Source organism: Anopheles darlingi, chromosome 3, assembly GCF_943734745.1.
Source record: "Anopheles darlingi chromosome 3, idAnoDarlMG_H_01, whole genome shotgun sequence".
In the NCBI taxonomy this organism is placed as follows: domain Eukaryota; kingdom Metazoa; phylum Arthropoda; class Insecta; order Diptera; family Culicidae; genus Anopheles; species Anopheles darlingi.
In genome coordinates, this window is record NC_064875.1 from 64,444,542 (window position 1) to 64,462,041 (window position 17,500).

The 17,500-nt window shown below is 51.2% G+C and overlaps 1 protein-coding gene across 1 annotated transcript in view; it reads left to right on the forward strand.

The window, feature by feature from the left end:
* LOC125955702 (TBC1 domain family member 31) overlaps positions 1-5,523 on the forward strand; it is a 5,616-nt gene extending 93 nt beyond the window's left edge. Inside the window, exons 1-7 of the mRNA XM_049686845.1 lie at positions 1-84; positions 289-957; positions 1,312-2,494; positions 4,304-4,506; positions 4,627-4,827; positions 5,117-5,341; positions 5,431-5,523. The exon at positions 1-84 is cut by the window's left edge and continues 93 nt beyond it. Of these exons, the coding sequence (XP_049542802.1) occupies positions 1-84; positions 289-957; positions 1,312-2,494; positions 4,304-4,506; positions 4,627-4,827; positions 5,117-5,341; positions 5,431-5,523 (2,658 nt within the window). The remainder of the gene's footprint in view (positions 85-288; positions 958-1,311; positions 2,495-4,303; positions 4,507-4,626; positions 4,828-5,116; positions 5,342-5,430) is intronic.
* Positions 5,524-17,500: the final 11,977 nt, after the last annotated feature.

Here is a 17,500-nt window from a genome sequence, read left to right on the forward strand (position 1 = left end):
AAACATACGAAAGAGCTGAACGCCACCAAGCTTATCGAGCTGTACCTCAAGAACAGACCGGCGGATGTGACGATGCCGACGGTGGTACTACCAGCACCACCACCACCATCTAAGCATCAACAACAAAACCAACCGACCGGAAATGACCGACGGTTCACTGGTTACGAATGCGACGAACCCAATGGTCTGATAAAACGCATTACCAAGCCCTCACCACCGGCCGGAGAGCGATGTGTGGTCGGGGCGCAGGTAACACCCGATGGTCGCTATTACGCACTGCTCTACCAGAACTCCCATCACCAAGGGTTGGCCTTCCTGGCGCTCGATTCCTCCTGGCTAATCTGCCGAGTGGTGCTATTTCCCAATTTGTTTATCAAGCACTTTGCATTCGCACCGACTGCAGCTGGCCCGACTGATCCCGCCCGGGGTCTAACCGCTTCCACAACTACGGCCACGGCTAGCCATCGGTCCCATCGATGGTCATCGACGATGGCGGCGACACTCCTGGCGCATACGGCACTCGACAATGATTTACTGATGGCGAATGTTGGTTACCCTAATGCCACGCCTCGAACGGTCTTCGTGCGCCTCGGTTCACCCGGCTCGAACTGCTACAAATGGGCTCTGGCGCCCAATGGCCGCATGCTAGCGAATGTGCTGGCCAGCGGTGAGGTATTGCTACACAATTTGCAGCACTACGCACTGCAGTGCCCTACATCGGAGCCACCAACCGAAGAACGATCATTTCATCGGAATTCAACCAACAGCATAGGTGTGAAGACACGGTCCTCATCACATTACTACTACTCCACCGTGGCCACCGGTTCCGGTTCGACCCTCGGTACACCGTCGACGCTGTACGCTGATGAGCTACGGGGTACCCAGTCGCGGATCGGCGAACCTGGGGAACGACGCCGGATGAAAACCGTCCACCAAATGGATGCAGTGCAATCGGAGGTACATAAAGGGTGCGCCGCCGGGCACGTGGAAACGTAATTTTAATTCCCTTTTTCGGAGGAATTCGGTGTCTGGTGCATACAATTTATTGCTGTTCTAATTGCGTTTTCTGGCTGGCGTTTTGGTCGTGGCGTGTTTTTGCTTCCCATGGACTCGACCGGATGACCAGTACGGCTTAAGGTCCTTGTATTCGTTTTCCATTTAGTCCGTTACTTACCGGACCGCTGTTACCGCCCCCGGTCCTCCAGCCGTTGCTTCCAGCCGGGCATTCGTAATTGCTTTTCGTTTCGCAGCGCGCGAAATGCGTACCATTGCAGCCAACGGGTTTTTCATGCTCTGCTCTCTTCATTCCAGATTACGCGAACGTTGCCAAAAGAGCGATTGCTTCCGATACTGAGGGAGTACGGCGAATATCCGGCACGCCATCGGGCCACCATCTGGCGCGCCGTGCTGGAGTTACCGGGCGATACCGAAAGCTACGGTGCGTTGCTGCAGCGCGGTCAGCACCCGTGTGTGGCGGACTACGAGAACCGGTACGGTGGTGCGTCCGGCCACGGGTACGATCAGCGTACCGTGCGCAATCTGAAGAAAATCGTTTCCTGTCTGGCCCACTGGTGTCCCGTGTTCGGGTTGGTCGATTACGTTCCCGACTTTGTGCTGCCATTCGTTCGCCATCAGCCTACCCTGGACGCACTGGCAGTGTTCGAAACCGTGGCAACGGTTCTGCTGAACCAGTGCCAGCTTTGGTTCGAATTTGCTCCTCTAGAACCATTCAACTATCTCGCCCTCGTCGGCAGCGTGCTGGACGAGTGTGAGCCACGGTTGGCGCACTTTTATCGCCGGCACGGTATCGAACCGCGTGCCTACGCATTGCCACTCATGCAGACGGCCTTCCTGCGGTGCTGCGCCGAGGATGATGGCCGAGGCCGGTCGGACTGGCAGTGTCTGTGGGATCACGTGCTCTCGAACGAACCGTACTATCCGGTCTTTCTAATTGTGGCGTACAACAGTCTGCAGCGTGGTGCACTGATGAAGTGGTCACACCGCGGTCCGCCAACGCCCGACGATATCAGCGAGTTTTTCCGCCACCGGCCACCCACCGTCGATGTGCGGCACGTCGTACGACGTGCGTACGAGCTAATGGACCGGCAATACACCGGATCCATCCATCCTCGGCATTACATTAAATCATTCGTGCCACTGAACCACACGTCAGCGAGTGGTGGCCGGCCATCGGCCCGTGCGCGAATCGATTCCAGCTCATCGAACTCCTCGAGTGATCCGCTCCGTGGCTCCGAGACGACCGAGGCGGCGTCCTCGGACGGTGACGTGGATGCGGCTGCACCAGCAACGTACGCGTGTTTTAGCAATTTTCCCAAAAAAGCCACCGAAGCACGGTGTGCCCAGATCGGTGCGCTGCAGGCCGAACAGCGCCGGATCGAGGCGAAGATCATTGAACTGGAAAAGCTGGAACACTCGCTCCAGGACCGGATGGTGAATGATTTGATCCGACAGGAACACGAGCACCGGCTGCAGGGTAAGTAATGGAAGTGAATCGCTTGTCCGGTGGGCCGTGAGCTCATGAGAGGGGTGCGTATCGGGTCCACCGGTATGCGGTGTCCGGTTCCGGTGTCTCTTCTGCATTCTAGTATTCTTTTTTTTTTTTTTGGCGCCGGTCGACCGGACAAGTCAAAAGTTCTTTCGGTGATCGAATGTGACGGCCACCCCCCGGGGGGCGCGCGTCTGTGCGTGAATGCGCCAGACATTGATATGCCAGAGGGAAGCGAATCGATGGACAATCCTCTTACGATCAGGGAGCTGCTCTGCCGTCTCATGGCGCACTAGCCCAGGCCCAGGCCTTACTCATCACCAGCCAGCTCTCGATATGAGGAACGGATTCGTCGTTGCTGGGAGTTTGGGGGCAGCACGTGGCATGACGGCCAGTCTGGTGATGGGTTGCATCGCCAATGGTCCTTTAATCGTATTAACGTCCGACTTTGTCGGGCCAAAGCGTATTGTAAAATTAACGTTCGCTCGTCTCGCTCGTTCGCTTCGTCTGGCGTTGGCGTTGGCATCGATCTCTGGGTAAGAGGCTTACGTCTCATTTTGTTTCGGGGTTTTTGTGCCACCTTTTTTTCTCGTGTGCGTGTGCACACGTCTGCCGAGTTTGCTGCAGGTTCACAGTAACGCTACTAAACCCCCTCTCTCCATGGAAGACTCACTTGACCAAGGGGGCGGCCAATGGAGGCGCAGTAGGGTGCATTGTGACTAGACGTTATAACTCGACAGAGAATGTGATAAGCTATGTTTGGTTAGCTTGGTGGTCTCTAGGCAAAGGAATTTTCAACTCATAAGGTCCGGTACTCAGATTGCAACCGATTAATACATTCTAGTTTGGCATGGTGTGTAGGATACATTTATCGGAACCAAGAAATTCCATTGCTGAACCGGAAAGTGATTTTCTCTTTCTAGGAAAAGGCTCTCACTCGTGATTCTGTTTTTCGGAATCCTTGCTATGTTGCACGCACCACGCTGGCGTCCCCTTTGTGTCCGTACTGGGATGGTTTAAGCCGACTTTTTAGAATGAACTGCCATCCACATGATATAACCGATACGCATGGAAGGGAAATCTTTCCGCAGAGGCATGCTTTCGGGCGTATCGACACTTCTTGATAAAACCAAGCGAGGCGGTATGCTAGCCCTGGGGATAGGCAAAGGTTCTGGAATACTTTTCATATGAATTTTCTGCATTCGAATGTAAGAAGAGCAGTCAATATGAAGTCAGCAATGAGCATTTTATGAATTCCTAACAGCTAAGTGAATGAGAAAATGGTTTTGCATTGTAACATGTTTCAATGGCAACCTTAAAGTACAAATTCTGCAAACAAATCCTCGTACTCCTGCCTCAGTAACACATATTCTGATATATTAATAGTGTTACATAACCAATCGATCATTCAATCGATCAATCCATACGTCTAATGAACGACGGCATTTTCCATGGTTTCCGTTTCCACGGTTGCTTGGACTAGTAGCCGAGTTACGTACCTACAGAATTCACATCACCGGGGTGTATAGTAGGCGCTGCCGTAAGCTCCTGACTCCATCGTGCCTTCCTGGAACTCACTGCCACGGTCAGTGCTGACGAACAATGAAGACGATACAAACAGGGACAAACTTTTGATTTGCTTTGAAACTAACATTGGCCCTGAATAAATGATGTACGATCAGAATGACATACACGGCTGGGGCACGATGGCTCTACGTGGTGACCGTCGTGGGTCGCATTGTGTCAACACTAACAGAATCCCATTTACACCCATCGCTTACATGCTCCGCACGCCAGAGGTGGAGCGTGACTTTGAGGCGGCCATCACGAGGGAAGAGCAACGCGTCGAGATGCAGCGGAAATTGCTGTTGCTGCACCGGAAGCAGCTGCGCGAACGCGAAAGCGAACTGTCGCTCGATCTGCACAATGCCAAACTCATCGGTGACGCCACGGTACGGGAGCGCGAGCTGGAATCCTTGCTCACGAAGCTACAGCGTGAGGTAGGTCCCTGGGCAGAACGAGCCATATGCTATTGTAGCCCGCCTTGTCGCCTTTCTTCAAATTGAGTTTCTTTCGTTCATTTCCCGTCCATGATTGGTCACGAAACAACAACACCGAAGAAAGAACGCGAAGAAACGGAGCTGCTGTTTGCCGAGGAGCATCTGAAGCTGAGGGAGCGCGAACAGCTGGTACACTATGTGGCGGCAGAATCCGGCCACTCCGGGCACCCCACCGGCAACCGGCCGTTGGATCAACGGTATCAGAGCGCGCTCGAGCAGCTGGCGGTCCAGAAGCAGAAACTTTACGATGAAATCGATCGCGTAAGTTTACTCGAACCTCGCGAGCCCAGCACGAGAGTTCGCTGCCGAAACGGACGTGACGGTGCCAACCATATCTCGTCGATCCCGTCGGGTCGGGCAGGAGATGAAACGAACGACGACGACGACGAGGGGAAAAAAACGCGCGGAAAACTAAAATCCTATCACGCCCGTTTGCCCGAGTGGATTATGGCAAACTTTAACCGCGCCCACCTCGCGCTATAAGTTTGGCCAAGTTTGTGTAAAGTAAATGCAAACCTTCCTTCTCCTTCGCTCCGTGCTCTCCTTGCAGGCATACTCCTCGCTGGGCGCGCCATCCACGGCCAACGAGTACACGTACCGCACGGTGTCGGAGCTGCGGAAGGTAGCAACCATTGCCGGTGAAGAACGCTATCCGACGGACCAGCACCAGCAGAAGGTAGCACTCGCGGTGATTCCTAACGACGGCGAACAGATTGCCGCCACCGCCGCTGCAGCTACAGCTCGAGCGAAGGATGAAACGACGAGCCAGGTCAAGGTTCGTTCTCTTTTCTGGCGAGTTTGATGAGGAATTTCTTCGTGCTACTAACGCGCTACGTCTTCGGTGGTTCTCCACCCGGTTTTTAGCTGTACGAGGAGAAGATGCGAAAGATGGAGCGGCAGGTGAGGGTGCTGGAGCAACTGAAGAGTGATATCAACCGTCGGAAGCCCTTCTTCTAGCTTCTTCCAGCCAGCGCACTTGCACATTACATCTCGGGGTAATAACTTGCCAGGTTTAATAAAACACGATCGTTGGCAGAGCGACGACCAAACGAGAAAGAGAGCGTGTGTTGGCGGTGGGGGGGGGGGGGGGGGGGGCGGGGGAGGTTGATATGATTCCCAATGGAGCGAAGAATCAATGTCTTCATTCGCATTCAGCTTCAGGCACCAGTAAACCCGTCAGCAACGCGCTACCGGAATGTGAAGACAATCCAGTACGATGAAGTGATCATTGGGTGAAGGATGGATCGTAGTGGTGGTGGTGGTGGTGGTGGTCCTGCTGCCATCCTGGTGGATGAATGATGGAAAATGCAACTAAACCCCACACCGCTCCCCCAAAGGCGTGCCTTCGTCCGTCCCGATCGGAATGGGTGCTCCGTGTATTATGTTTCTCATATTTCACCGGTCCTGCAGCTGGCCAGCAGTAGCAGTAGCAGCAGCAGCAGCAGGATGAGCAGCAGGAGGAGCAGGACGGTGAGCAAAAAGATGAAGAAAAACAGCCAACTCGATCCAGCAATAGAGATTTATTGCACGCTGAGTACCCAATTTCAGGATCCACAGCATGCATCCCATGTGGTGCGCAGTTTCTATGGTGATGGTGGTGGTGCTGCTGCTGCTGCACACTAGTGTGCTCTTTGAGCAATTCGAGCGATTGGCTTTCCGTGCTGAGCTGGCCAAAAGCAATTCTCGTTCTTGTTCGCCCCTCCCCTGCCGTTTTTTTTTTCTTGCATTTCCTTCAATCGGCTACGGGATGGTGAAGCTTCTGTTCGGTGTGACACACACACACTGCAACCGAGGCACTTGGCCAGTTGCTACTTGTTTCTTGACTTCATCGTAGTGCTATGCGACGACCATGGACAATGGTCGACAGTCAATGCCTGTGTGCGTTAGGAATTTATCGAGGACAGTGGATGGATAAATCCGATCTGGACGATCTGTCATCCCCTCTTTTCCTCCCTCTCCTCCTCCTCATCTTCCTGACCTGGAGCACAATCGTTGGAATATTTGCATCACATTTCGGCAGATGATTTAGTACCGCTGCTGTGCCACCATGTTAAGCGAACGCGACCCAGCAATGGAACATGGTTAGGCGATGATCCCGGATTACGACCGCTCGCTAGAATGGCGAAAAATGATAAAAAAAAGAGGTAGGATCGAAGCCAACGGCACCGGTTCCGTGATGCACCGTGTCCTCCTGTGGGGCCATTCCCCATATGGTGCTTACATTAGGATAGGGACGGCGGGCTATCGTGCTGATAACAATTTAACGATGAGTACGTGCTGCCATTTTGCCGCACCATTCCATGGGTTTGCCATCGGCGAGTTAGCGCTAGTGTGAGGTTCCATGCTTTCCTCTCGCTTTCTCCATCCTCTTTTCCGTTTTTGGTATGTCCGCGAATGGATGTCCCCGATGCTTTATACTGTGTCTAGTTGTCACTGCTGTACTGTACCAAGCGCGTGCCGCATAGATGGGACACAAATTACTGGCCGGTGCATGGGTGTACGAGTGAAATTAGAATAAATTCTACATCCATGCAGCGAGTGTCAGCATGCAGCTGTGCTGTGCGAGTGCAAACGGGGCGAGCAGTCGGTTCCGTCTCGCTGCATGATGGATGCTACCCGCATGGTTTGTCATATATGATACCATTTCAGCTTCAATCACGTAATTTAATAACGTTTGAGTGCTCTTTCGAAACATCATCAGCAACAGCAGCAGTAGTAGCCTCACCTTAGTACCTTGCTGAACGTTTGTCTCTCGTCGCTTGCGGACCTGGTCCTTGGATCTCGACTGTTGGCACTGCAAATTTGAAGCAACAACAGCTGTGTAAATTGAAATAAATCTCTAACTTTGTGACCGGTGAGCTGCCGTTTCGGTGTCGGTGCTTCTGTGACACCGAAACAGGTTGCTGCTACACAATGATAGATGGTCAGTTGCTGACCCCGGGTTGCCAATTCCTAGGTCATAACACATCGTTAGTGCTGTTGATCTTTTGTTTTACCTTTCTACAGGGGGAACAACACGTACTAGCACACACATGGAGCTGATGTTAGCTTGTTAATTGCTTCGGGAGTCAATTTCACGGGGGTTGGTTTTCTTCTACGTGTTCATGTCCGATTTCGATTGCCAATGTTTTCTTCAATGGAACACTTAATGTAATTGTCCTCCGTCAGCGATCTTCACATTGGGTGTGTGAGAGAGAGTCAAAGATCGTTGTCGTTGTCTCGGAATTGACTCGACAAACGGCCGAAGTAAAGAGAGAAGTTGTTCTTCAATCACGACAAAGTCAAAAACATCGAGCAATCTAAATATTTAACTACACCAAGAGCAGCAAAAGAGACCACTTTTGCTATCATCACCTCACCCCACCACGCTATGCACGGTCGTATCTTCTGCAAAGTGCACTGCTAGTTGTTCTTGCCTCGGTGCCGCCAGCTCTTTCATCTTCTATCTCGGGACAGCGAAGAAGCGAATGCAGCCAGCCAGCGTAATGAGTGTCTCTCTCACTCTCTCTCGGAGCTCGAGAGATTCCAACATTTCACCTATTCTGCAGCAGCATCTCGCCAGAAGAGCGATAAAAGGATGCGGATTGTGAATCATAAAAATTCATTGCCAGTCACATACACTGATTAATGCAATAAAAGCTATGCATAATGAATGAACCGGCACATCGTCACCGTCAGAAGTGGGGTAGGTTTTGAGGATGCAAAGGATGGGAAGGGAGGTGCTGGTTTTCGCCGTGTCACCTTGTCGAGCATCCACGTTTCTATGTTCTCGCCGGCGAGAACGTTTCTCTTTATCATGTCGCGCGGCCAGGTTGGTCAGTAGTACGCTTTCCCGTGGAGAGCTGAATTAAACCGTGTCAAAGAGTCCTGTCCACCGATAACTGGATGCCCGATCAGGCTGGACAGGACTTGGTTTAGCGTTTTTTGGATGACGAGGGGGAACCATCGAGTGCTTAGATTCCAGCAATTGAGTGCATTTATTACCGAGGACAGTGAAGTGATGCTGATAGTCCACCGTTTTGAACATACGGAGCCGCTGGCACACTTCCGGAATGGATGAAATGCTAATGCAGAGTCCTCATCATCAGCTGCGTCTGAGTAGTGAGTTTTATGATGAGTGCAGGGAGCTGGAGTGCTACCAATCAGTTGACGCAGAGCGCAATTAAGCAATGCTGCTGGCCCAACGATGGTTAACGGGTTCGCACATTAAATACAACAACAATAAAAAAAAAACCTCTGGCTTCCATTTGCTAATTGGTAAACTGCAAACTGCGGTGCTGTAAAGCGCCACCGAATCGTACCATGCCGCGTTGCCATGGTACCGGAAGCGAAGATCCAACTCCATCCGAAGCGCACTCCGAAGAGGGGCCATAAAACGAATGTGAAAATATTATGCAAATCTCAAAGTTTGCCTCTCAAGTGTGCCACTCATTGCCTGCCATTCCGGTGTTTGTGGCAATCCGACCGAACGATATTGCGTCGAACAGAGAGCGAGAGAGATGCAGCTGAAGCTGACGCTGAACTCCCCGAACACGATCAGAACCGGCAGCAGTAGTGGTACTGCCCCACCTCCCCATTCGTGCAACGCGCTAATCACTGCCACATTATCGTTAAATTTATGGTACCGGACTGTGCGAAAATCATCAATTTGTATGCAAAACACGACTGCACCGGAGTCGTCGCTGCTCCGTTGTGTTGTGTGTTGCGCTGTTGTTGTGCAGATTCCAGCTTCCAGCTCCTAATGTCGTGCAGCGTTGCATAAACGGCGAGCATCCCTGCCGGCTGGTTCGATCAGGGTGAGATGGAATGGCAACGGCCACCATTATCGGTGCGCACGGTGCGAACGAACGCGTCAGTCGAGAAGTGCCTCCAGAGTTCCTCCACAATAAGCCAAAGATGCAGCGGTCGTCTAGCGGCATCCTCCTGATGTCCTCCTTTCAACACAGTGCCGTGCTGGGTGCTGGGCGCCGTTATTGTCGGCAGTTCATTTGCATTTGAAAATGTCGAACCAACGCGACAATCCGCAAGGGATGTAAGTGAGCTGTTTGGTGGCCCTGTCCTGCTGGCAACAGTGTGTTTGTATCTTCAAATTGAATCCATCCCAGAGCGCAGGTTCCGTTTTGCGTTAAATTGCGACACATAAAACCGCACCAGGACCGGTGCCCGTGGAGTTCATACTCGACATTAATCAGGTAGCCGGCCACGGCCACCATGCATGGGGATTAAAAAAGTGTGTGTTTGTCGATGTAACTTGTTCGTTCCCTCAGTAAAATGGGGTCAACGTTAATTGAAGCAAAACTTCCGATGTCAAAGGCTTCACTGCTTGGACCGGAGTCCTTCATCTAACACTGCCAGGTTGTGGCGAGCTAACGAACTCCTCGTTAGATTGAAAACCACGCAGCCACCATGAAAAAAAAAACATCCTTTCAAATGCACCACACAGAGGTCGAGCGCTGACCAGAGTTCCTACATAGTTGCATCTACGAAAGTTGTCCGTCCATCCGTCCGTTGGATGCCGCCTGCTTTTTCTCCCTTTTCTCCATTGACGTTTCCTCATTAGAAACGAGCCAATTTGGGTGCCCGGCGATTGGGCCGCCGGCTTTGACCGGTGCCCCGGAATGGCGCACAGTCTAGCATGTGCGTGTGCAGCATACCCACAAACACGCGCACACACCGGCGTTGCCCCAAAAGTTTGACTCCCTTCCGTGCCCGTAATTATGTACGATTTGCGTTCCATCGTGAAAACTTGTTGACCAATTAATCACGGTGATGACGGTACTAAGGATCAACAAATTAAGCTGCCTCTTTCTCCCTCTTTCTCCCGTTCTCGTTCTCGACTCGTTTGTTGGTGGATTTGGAATGCTGCTTTCACGGTGCGCCAGGGAAAATACCCGGCAGCAAAAAAGCGGCGGGCGTACGGGGGCGTAGGACACGTTTACCATAAATCACAAGAGTTGACCTATGTGTTAGCATGTGGCATCGGTGCACCGAGCACCGTTCGCACTGGTGATAGTTTGCCTTCTTCCTTTTTCCTAATAATGAGCAGAGAGTCCGTCGCCTTTTTCGTCGGAGCAGCGGAACAGATCCTTGCGTTTCCTCGGAGCCCTGGAGGGGAGCTTTTTGTGGTTTCGCGAAAGTTTTTCCGGTACGATTTTTTCTCCTTTTTGCATACTTCCTTGCATCTCGCGCAAGATTTCGCCGCGAAGCCACGAAAGGCAAGTCGATGCAGTACCGCCAGCAGCAGTAGCAATCCCGCGAGGAGTTGCAGCAGCAATGCCTGCAGGAAAGTTTTCTCGACCCGGTGCTGCTGGAAGCGAAGTTACTAGAGTTTGCCTGTCTGGTATGGGCGGCCCGGGACATACCAGCAGCCCGTAGCACCGGCGGTAGCGAGCGTAAAATGAAGAATTATCGCGTGCGCGATCTTCGGTGGGAATAACATTTCTTTTCGACGAGAAATGCCGCCTCTGAAGCTCCATAAACTTTGGTGTTCGGTAGTTTGGAATTTATTTTCATAAACTGCATCATGTTAAAAATGGGCAACATGTGCTCCCCCGGGGGTGGTGGAAAGGGTTCTCTGTTCTGGCGCTACTACCAAAATCTGTGTGGACCACTGCCACTGGATTAAGTTTTATAATTACCACTTTGCATTAACTTTCTTAACCAATCTTCTCCAGACTCACTCAAAGCACCTCAAGATGTGTTCTCCAAGCTCTCCAACAAAGGAACATCAAGGTGGAAACTGTAGAGCGTGGCAACAACATTAATCACTATTACACGCGCACCGCAACACAACACACAACCTTTGACCAACTAACGTTCAACAAACTCTGGCTGGGGGTCGGGGTAAGGGTTTACGGTTGAACGCTGAACCGCTCAAGAGGCGTTTAATTAAATTCGAGTTTCATACACTGGGCCCCCAAAACGGGAACTTTTGAAGCTTCACGTGGACTATATCAACGAAAAGGATGCGCGCACACGTATGCGTAAGGTTTGCTTTCCGGCTTTTCCGGTTAGTGGTGGTGGTTGAAGATGCCCGGTACTCATCATCACCGTCTTGCTGGCGGTAGTGGAAACCAAGAAACCCCGAAAGATGAACTACGTACCCCGGTGATACCCGGTCGCCAAGGACAAAATCGTGAAATTATGATAGCGTCGCAGCATCAAAAAGCAATTAAATTCGCCGGCGCGCAGCGCGGATCCTGCGGAGCTTCTTTCGAATCAGGACGTTTCGCTTCCGCTTCGCGAGTTGAGTTTGCGACCAACTTCGTCATTCGTCTACGACACACGACAGTGCAGCAGACACAAGTGGATCCTTCCCCTTTTTCTATCATCCCGGTGGCCACACCGGATGTGAGAGAGAGAGAGAGAGAAGTTTGAAGTTCCAGTTCGCGTCCGCCGCCGAATCCCTAGCAATGGCTGAGCGACTGATAAGCGTAATTCCGGACATGCGGCTTCAGCTGGTATCCAGACGAGTGAGCCATGATTATATGCTTTATCTACTGGAAACAGCATTCCGGATGTGTGTGTGTGTGTGGTGTGTTCAGGTAGCGGAGAGAAACTATTTCATGAGCTTCATAGTACCGCGTAGTTTCGTTCGTTTGCATTTATTGTTACCACAACTCGGATCAAACCTCGGATCCGAACCGGAGTGCGCTGTGTTGACGCGTTGGACAGGACAATTGAATCAACAATCAGCGCATATCCTGACTAGGGAGGCATAGCTCCCAGGACCAACTTTTAACCCGCGCAAAACTCGAACCACAAATATCATTCCAAGTTACAGACAGTTCGATCTGGTATAGCGCGCGAAATTCCGTCTGCATTCATTAGCCACATCAGGTGTAACGTTGTACTGTAGCGGTTCCTCGAAAGTCAAAGTTTTGCAAACGCGAAAAGCGCCCCCGCGCTGGGGAACACCCGGATGGTATTCATAATCATCGGATGATCGTGATTGTGATGCCTTATTGCTGTGTACAGCAACCAGGGCGGCGTTGGTGATCCGGTTTCCCCCTACGGGGCGTGTTGAACCATTTTGTGGAAATGGATTGCGTAAGTTTGGTTTGATCGTCTGTTCATTATAAGTTTTGGTTCAGTAACATCGGAACCATCGGACGACTAACGAGCGTCTTTCAGGGACAACAAATGCGCTGTGGGCGTGCGCCGTACTTTGCGACGCAAACTACCACCCATAAACTCCGATGGTTTAATGCTTCCGAGAACGAACCTGAACGTCGTGTCCTGAGACTGGTAATCCAGATGGCAGAAGCTGTGGGTTGTTTTGGTTGAGTGATTTCTATCACTCGACCCTGATTGGCTTACCGTTACACAGAGGGTGCCGGGCGCCCAGTCCGTACATCAAACGTGTCGCAATTTACCATCGATGAGCCGGTACCAGTACGGTACCGGTTGCTCTACATAATTGAATTCCGATGTTTTTGCTGCTTTGCATCGGAAAAAGCAGTCAAGTGAAAACCGAACCAACAAAACAGCATTCCACCTCCTCCGGGTATGGTGCTAATCGGATGCCTGTGTAGGACGCTGGGCGGTATTTTTCAATTACAGATTCAACTACATTCGTCCTACATTAGATGGTAGCGCTGCTGGTGAGGGTAGGAGCTGTCCTCATACCGTCAAAACTATTAATACCAGACGCCCTCTGGGGAGTTGATCGTTCCTTGAAACGGATAAAATCGTATGTGCAGTCATTTGTCGTTCAAATGATTCTAATTAAGCCCAAGGCCGATGATGACCATCATGCCATGCAGGTTAAGTACATTGGACCAGTACCGATGACAAATGGTCTGCCAGCGCAAATCGATAAGCCACATCTAACACTCACACACGGCAACTCAACATATGAAGCTTAACCCCCATTTAACATGGTGGTATGTACAGTATTTAAAAAGAAACCCCTGCTTCTTGCTGCTGCTTATCTTGAAAGCAAAGACATTCCAAGGACTGTACACACTACACCATTAACCTTGCCGCTTGTTCACTTGTGTCACCGGAACACACAACTCTGCTGCCGCTAACAGCCCACCAGCGTGCCAATTACTGCATACACACACACACACGCCAAGAGGTTATGTTTAAAGCATTTTACTTGCTTTTACTTACACTGTTGTTTGCTGCTGCTGCTGCTGCTGCTTCTGCTGCTTCTGTATCTCCACCGGGTATCGTAGGGACATAATTGCATACATTCCTCCTTCCAGGACGGGGCGTGTATGCAAATGACGCCCATCCCGGTCGCGAAAGAACAATAATGTTTGCTAGTCGCGACGCGCATACACACGATGCGAGGCGGTGGTGTTTGTGTTTGGCAAGTTTTATGATACCGAGTGTGTGTGTGTGTGGGTGTGTGTGTGCTACAGGATGTACAGGACATCCGTGACGATCCCCGAAGGACTCGCGGAACCTTGGAAAGATATGGCGGATGGTGGTGCATAAGCGCATGGTTTTGGTCTTGTTGACGCGCCCGTTCCACGACGTAGATTGTTGGTTCTTCGTTGCTGTCGTTGTCGTTGTTGTTGTTTATTGTTCGCCATGTTGATATTGTTGCAAATATGTTTACGATATACCCGGGTATTAAAGTGAATGGAACCTCGCCAATGTTTAATCCTTCTCCTTCGCCAAGGACGCCAAGGTTGCAGCAGCATCAGAACGAGAAAGAGGATAAGGACGCGTTCGTGTAAATTGTAGAACAAGCCACCGATTACTGGACAACGAAAGGGATTACGTGGCCGCGTAGGGTTGGCTAATGTGCGAATAATCAAATTTTTCTTGCTCCTCATGAGGATAAATATTTACAAACGAAGACAACAACGATGAGCGACCGATGAGCGACTAAGAGGACGTTTACACAGGACCAGATTTAATTATCTCATTCATAATGAAACATCCCTTAGCCTTTTTCCTGTGAGCATGTGTGTGAGTCCATGTGTGTGTGTGTGCTACCGGATCTACTGTGGGACGCCGGAGATGGTTCGGTTGTAATCGTAATCCAGGCAGCTTCCGGACCATTCCATTCTACCCGAGGAATGCCGCCATCTGCATATGGCGAGCAACCGACCGTGTTTGACCTTTGCCACTATGCTGCCACTCTGGCAGCTTTTTACCCCCTTTTACCAACTCTCGGTAATCCGTTCCCGGTTCCTCGGGCAAAATTACTTTGCATTTCTTTCTCCGGACCGCAGGACCGCTTGGTCTTCTTTTCCCAACACTCCGTACGGCGTCGCCCTGGGTACGCTGGGTGGGATTTTGCTGAATTGAACAGATTTGTGCGCCCCCGGGGGAATCATCGCTTGATTTGGCACCGGCACCGGTCGGTGGGATCAACGGTGGACGCAATAATGATTGCTCGGGTGCCCGCCCGGTATGCACCGCTCGTACCAGCAGCAGCAGCAGCAACAATGTTGCTGACAGAGAGAACAATTCCAACGCCCCAGGATGGCCCGTCTTCTTCCTTCCATTCCATTGGAATGTCGGATTAGGGTGCTGCAGAAAGCAAGATGTTCTAGCCGGGAACCCGACGCGGGGCCGATCTTCGTATAGAGGGGACATCCAACTTTAACCGAGATTGATACGCCGCCCGTATGCCGGATTATGGCGTAAAGCGGAGCCATGCCGGAGAAAGTAGAGTTCAAGCGAGAGAATAGGACCACAGATGTAGAGGAATGTAAAATGGCGTCAAATCGAATGTGTGTAAGCAAAAACAGCATCGTTCTGCCCGAAGGAAGGGATGACATAAAACGATTTGTCTTGAGACGCGGTGCGCGAATTGATTGATTTGAATCAGATGGATCCAGCTGGTGGTGGTGGTGGTGGTGGTGCCCGAGAAACGAGGTCTTAATGGAACAGCAACAGCAACGAACAGGACCCGTGTGCGCCGTGTACTGTCCCCGTTCCTTCGCTGCCTTCGTCAAAGTGCAATCAATTCCATCACTTATGAACGATCGGAATGATAAAAAACCCTCCGGACTGCTGTTGCTGCTGCTGCTTTTACTAGTGCTAGTGCTTGCAGCACAGTTGCTCCTCTTTGTCTTGATTGCATCGAAGACGGTCTTCGGTGGACTTCGATTAATCATAGCCACGAACAGGCGATAGCCTGAGGGGGGGACGCAGACTCGTCCGCTTGTCCCCCCTGCTTGTGCCCAGCCTCCTCCTGCTGCTGCTGCTACTGCTGCGTGCATGGCTGTGAATCGGTAGATTGATGGAGTTGATTGGAAAATTGAAAACCCCGTAACGAACCATGGCTGGGTGTCGGGAAGGCTGGCGGCCGACCGGGAGCAGACTGTTACAGTTTCCGATTTGCCGGAAGAAGTAAGTCTGGTTGGATCGAGGCGAGGCTCGAGGCCGCGAGGCGTCTTAACACTTTCGTCGACCGAACACGGGAACACGGGATGCACCGTGGGACCGAGCGAACGACCGTCTATCGATGATCGGCCTTTGGCCTTTGTCCTTCCATGGACCCTCCGCCCCCTTCCCCGAACCGAACCGAACCGGCTCCGATTGTCGCTTTCCGGGATGCGAAACAATGAGAAATTTATCTTTCGCCTTCCAACAACAGCCGTCAAGCGGGCATGCGGGCAAGGACCACGGCACATCGGGCCCCACCCGATCAGGAACACCCGATGGTCCGGGAAAACGAGATTTACTGTCTGAGATTAATCCAGAAGGAAATTCAATTTCTTTCCAGCCGGCTGGCCTTTTTGGGGGGGTGGATGACGGGGACGGAGCGTGGGAAAGTGGAAGCACGCACAGCTGGCAGGACGAACGGGGAAAACTGGAATTGATTGTAGCAGCGCGAAAGCGAGCACCATCTTTGGCATATGGGGCCAATAAAGCACCCCATTTGCAAGGAAGGATGCCAATGCCAAGCACCGAGCCAGCTGGTCCGAGTTGTTGCACTATTTATCTACTCGAAGGTTTAAGGGCCATGCCCTGTACGTGGGTGCGGGGATTGGACGACTGCGTGGTGCGATGAATATACTCAAGGAATGGGTATTCGGGTGTTCGGGAAGAAATGATATCTTAATAGATGCAATCGTATTAACAAAGGCTGAAAAGATGGAGTAGCCAGTTTGGGGCATTGTAAACTGGAAACAAATTGCAAGAATTCCACAATCAATTCTGAGGTACGATAACAATATGGAATGATGGATCGTTGTGCAGTCAATTCCCGTGCTACGGTCGAAGCTTCAAGTGACTTGCCGTTCTCGATTATTCATATTGTTTTATCCAATACAAACCACTCGGTAACCGGGGGGCACAGTATTGACGTTGCTCATCATGTAACGCTCTGACACCTGTCTATGTTCTCGAAGTGAAGCGGCGGTCCGCTGTCCGCTCGTTATTATGTTAGCTACACCCCCTCCCACCCTGATGTGCCCGATGCTGTGGTTGGGTATATTGAAAATTTCGCCGGACGATGCCCTTCTATTACCCATCGGCACTGAGCTGTATGCTGATCGACCGACCGACCGACCGGTCCTGTTGGGATTGGTTTGGGGGGATATTGTTGCTATGGTAATTACATTACACCCTGCTAAACGGATTAAAACTGGAAAAACAAGCTGACGCGCTCTTCACGGTCCGTTCAAGCCAGTGCTGCTGCTGCTGCTGCGGTTGGCACTGTATGGCTGTGGCGCATGGGAAACGGTTGCCTGGCTATCGGTTTGTTGCTCATCCTTAATTGGTTTATGAAATCCATCGTTCGTTTGTTTTACCTGTCCAATTATTGGATCTACAGTTTTTAGAATCGCCCGTTTTGAACGAGAGAATCTGATCACAGGATCAGGATTGTGTCAAGAGCGGAGTGTGCCAATGTTTGCTTCGATTTATTATTCAAAATGGATGTTGGATTAAATCGTAACGGTTTTTCAATATCAAGATAGCCTTGAAGCAAGTACGGAACTACCGAATACACACCAGTCAT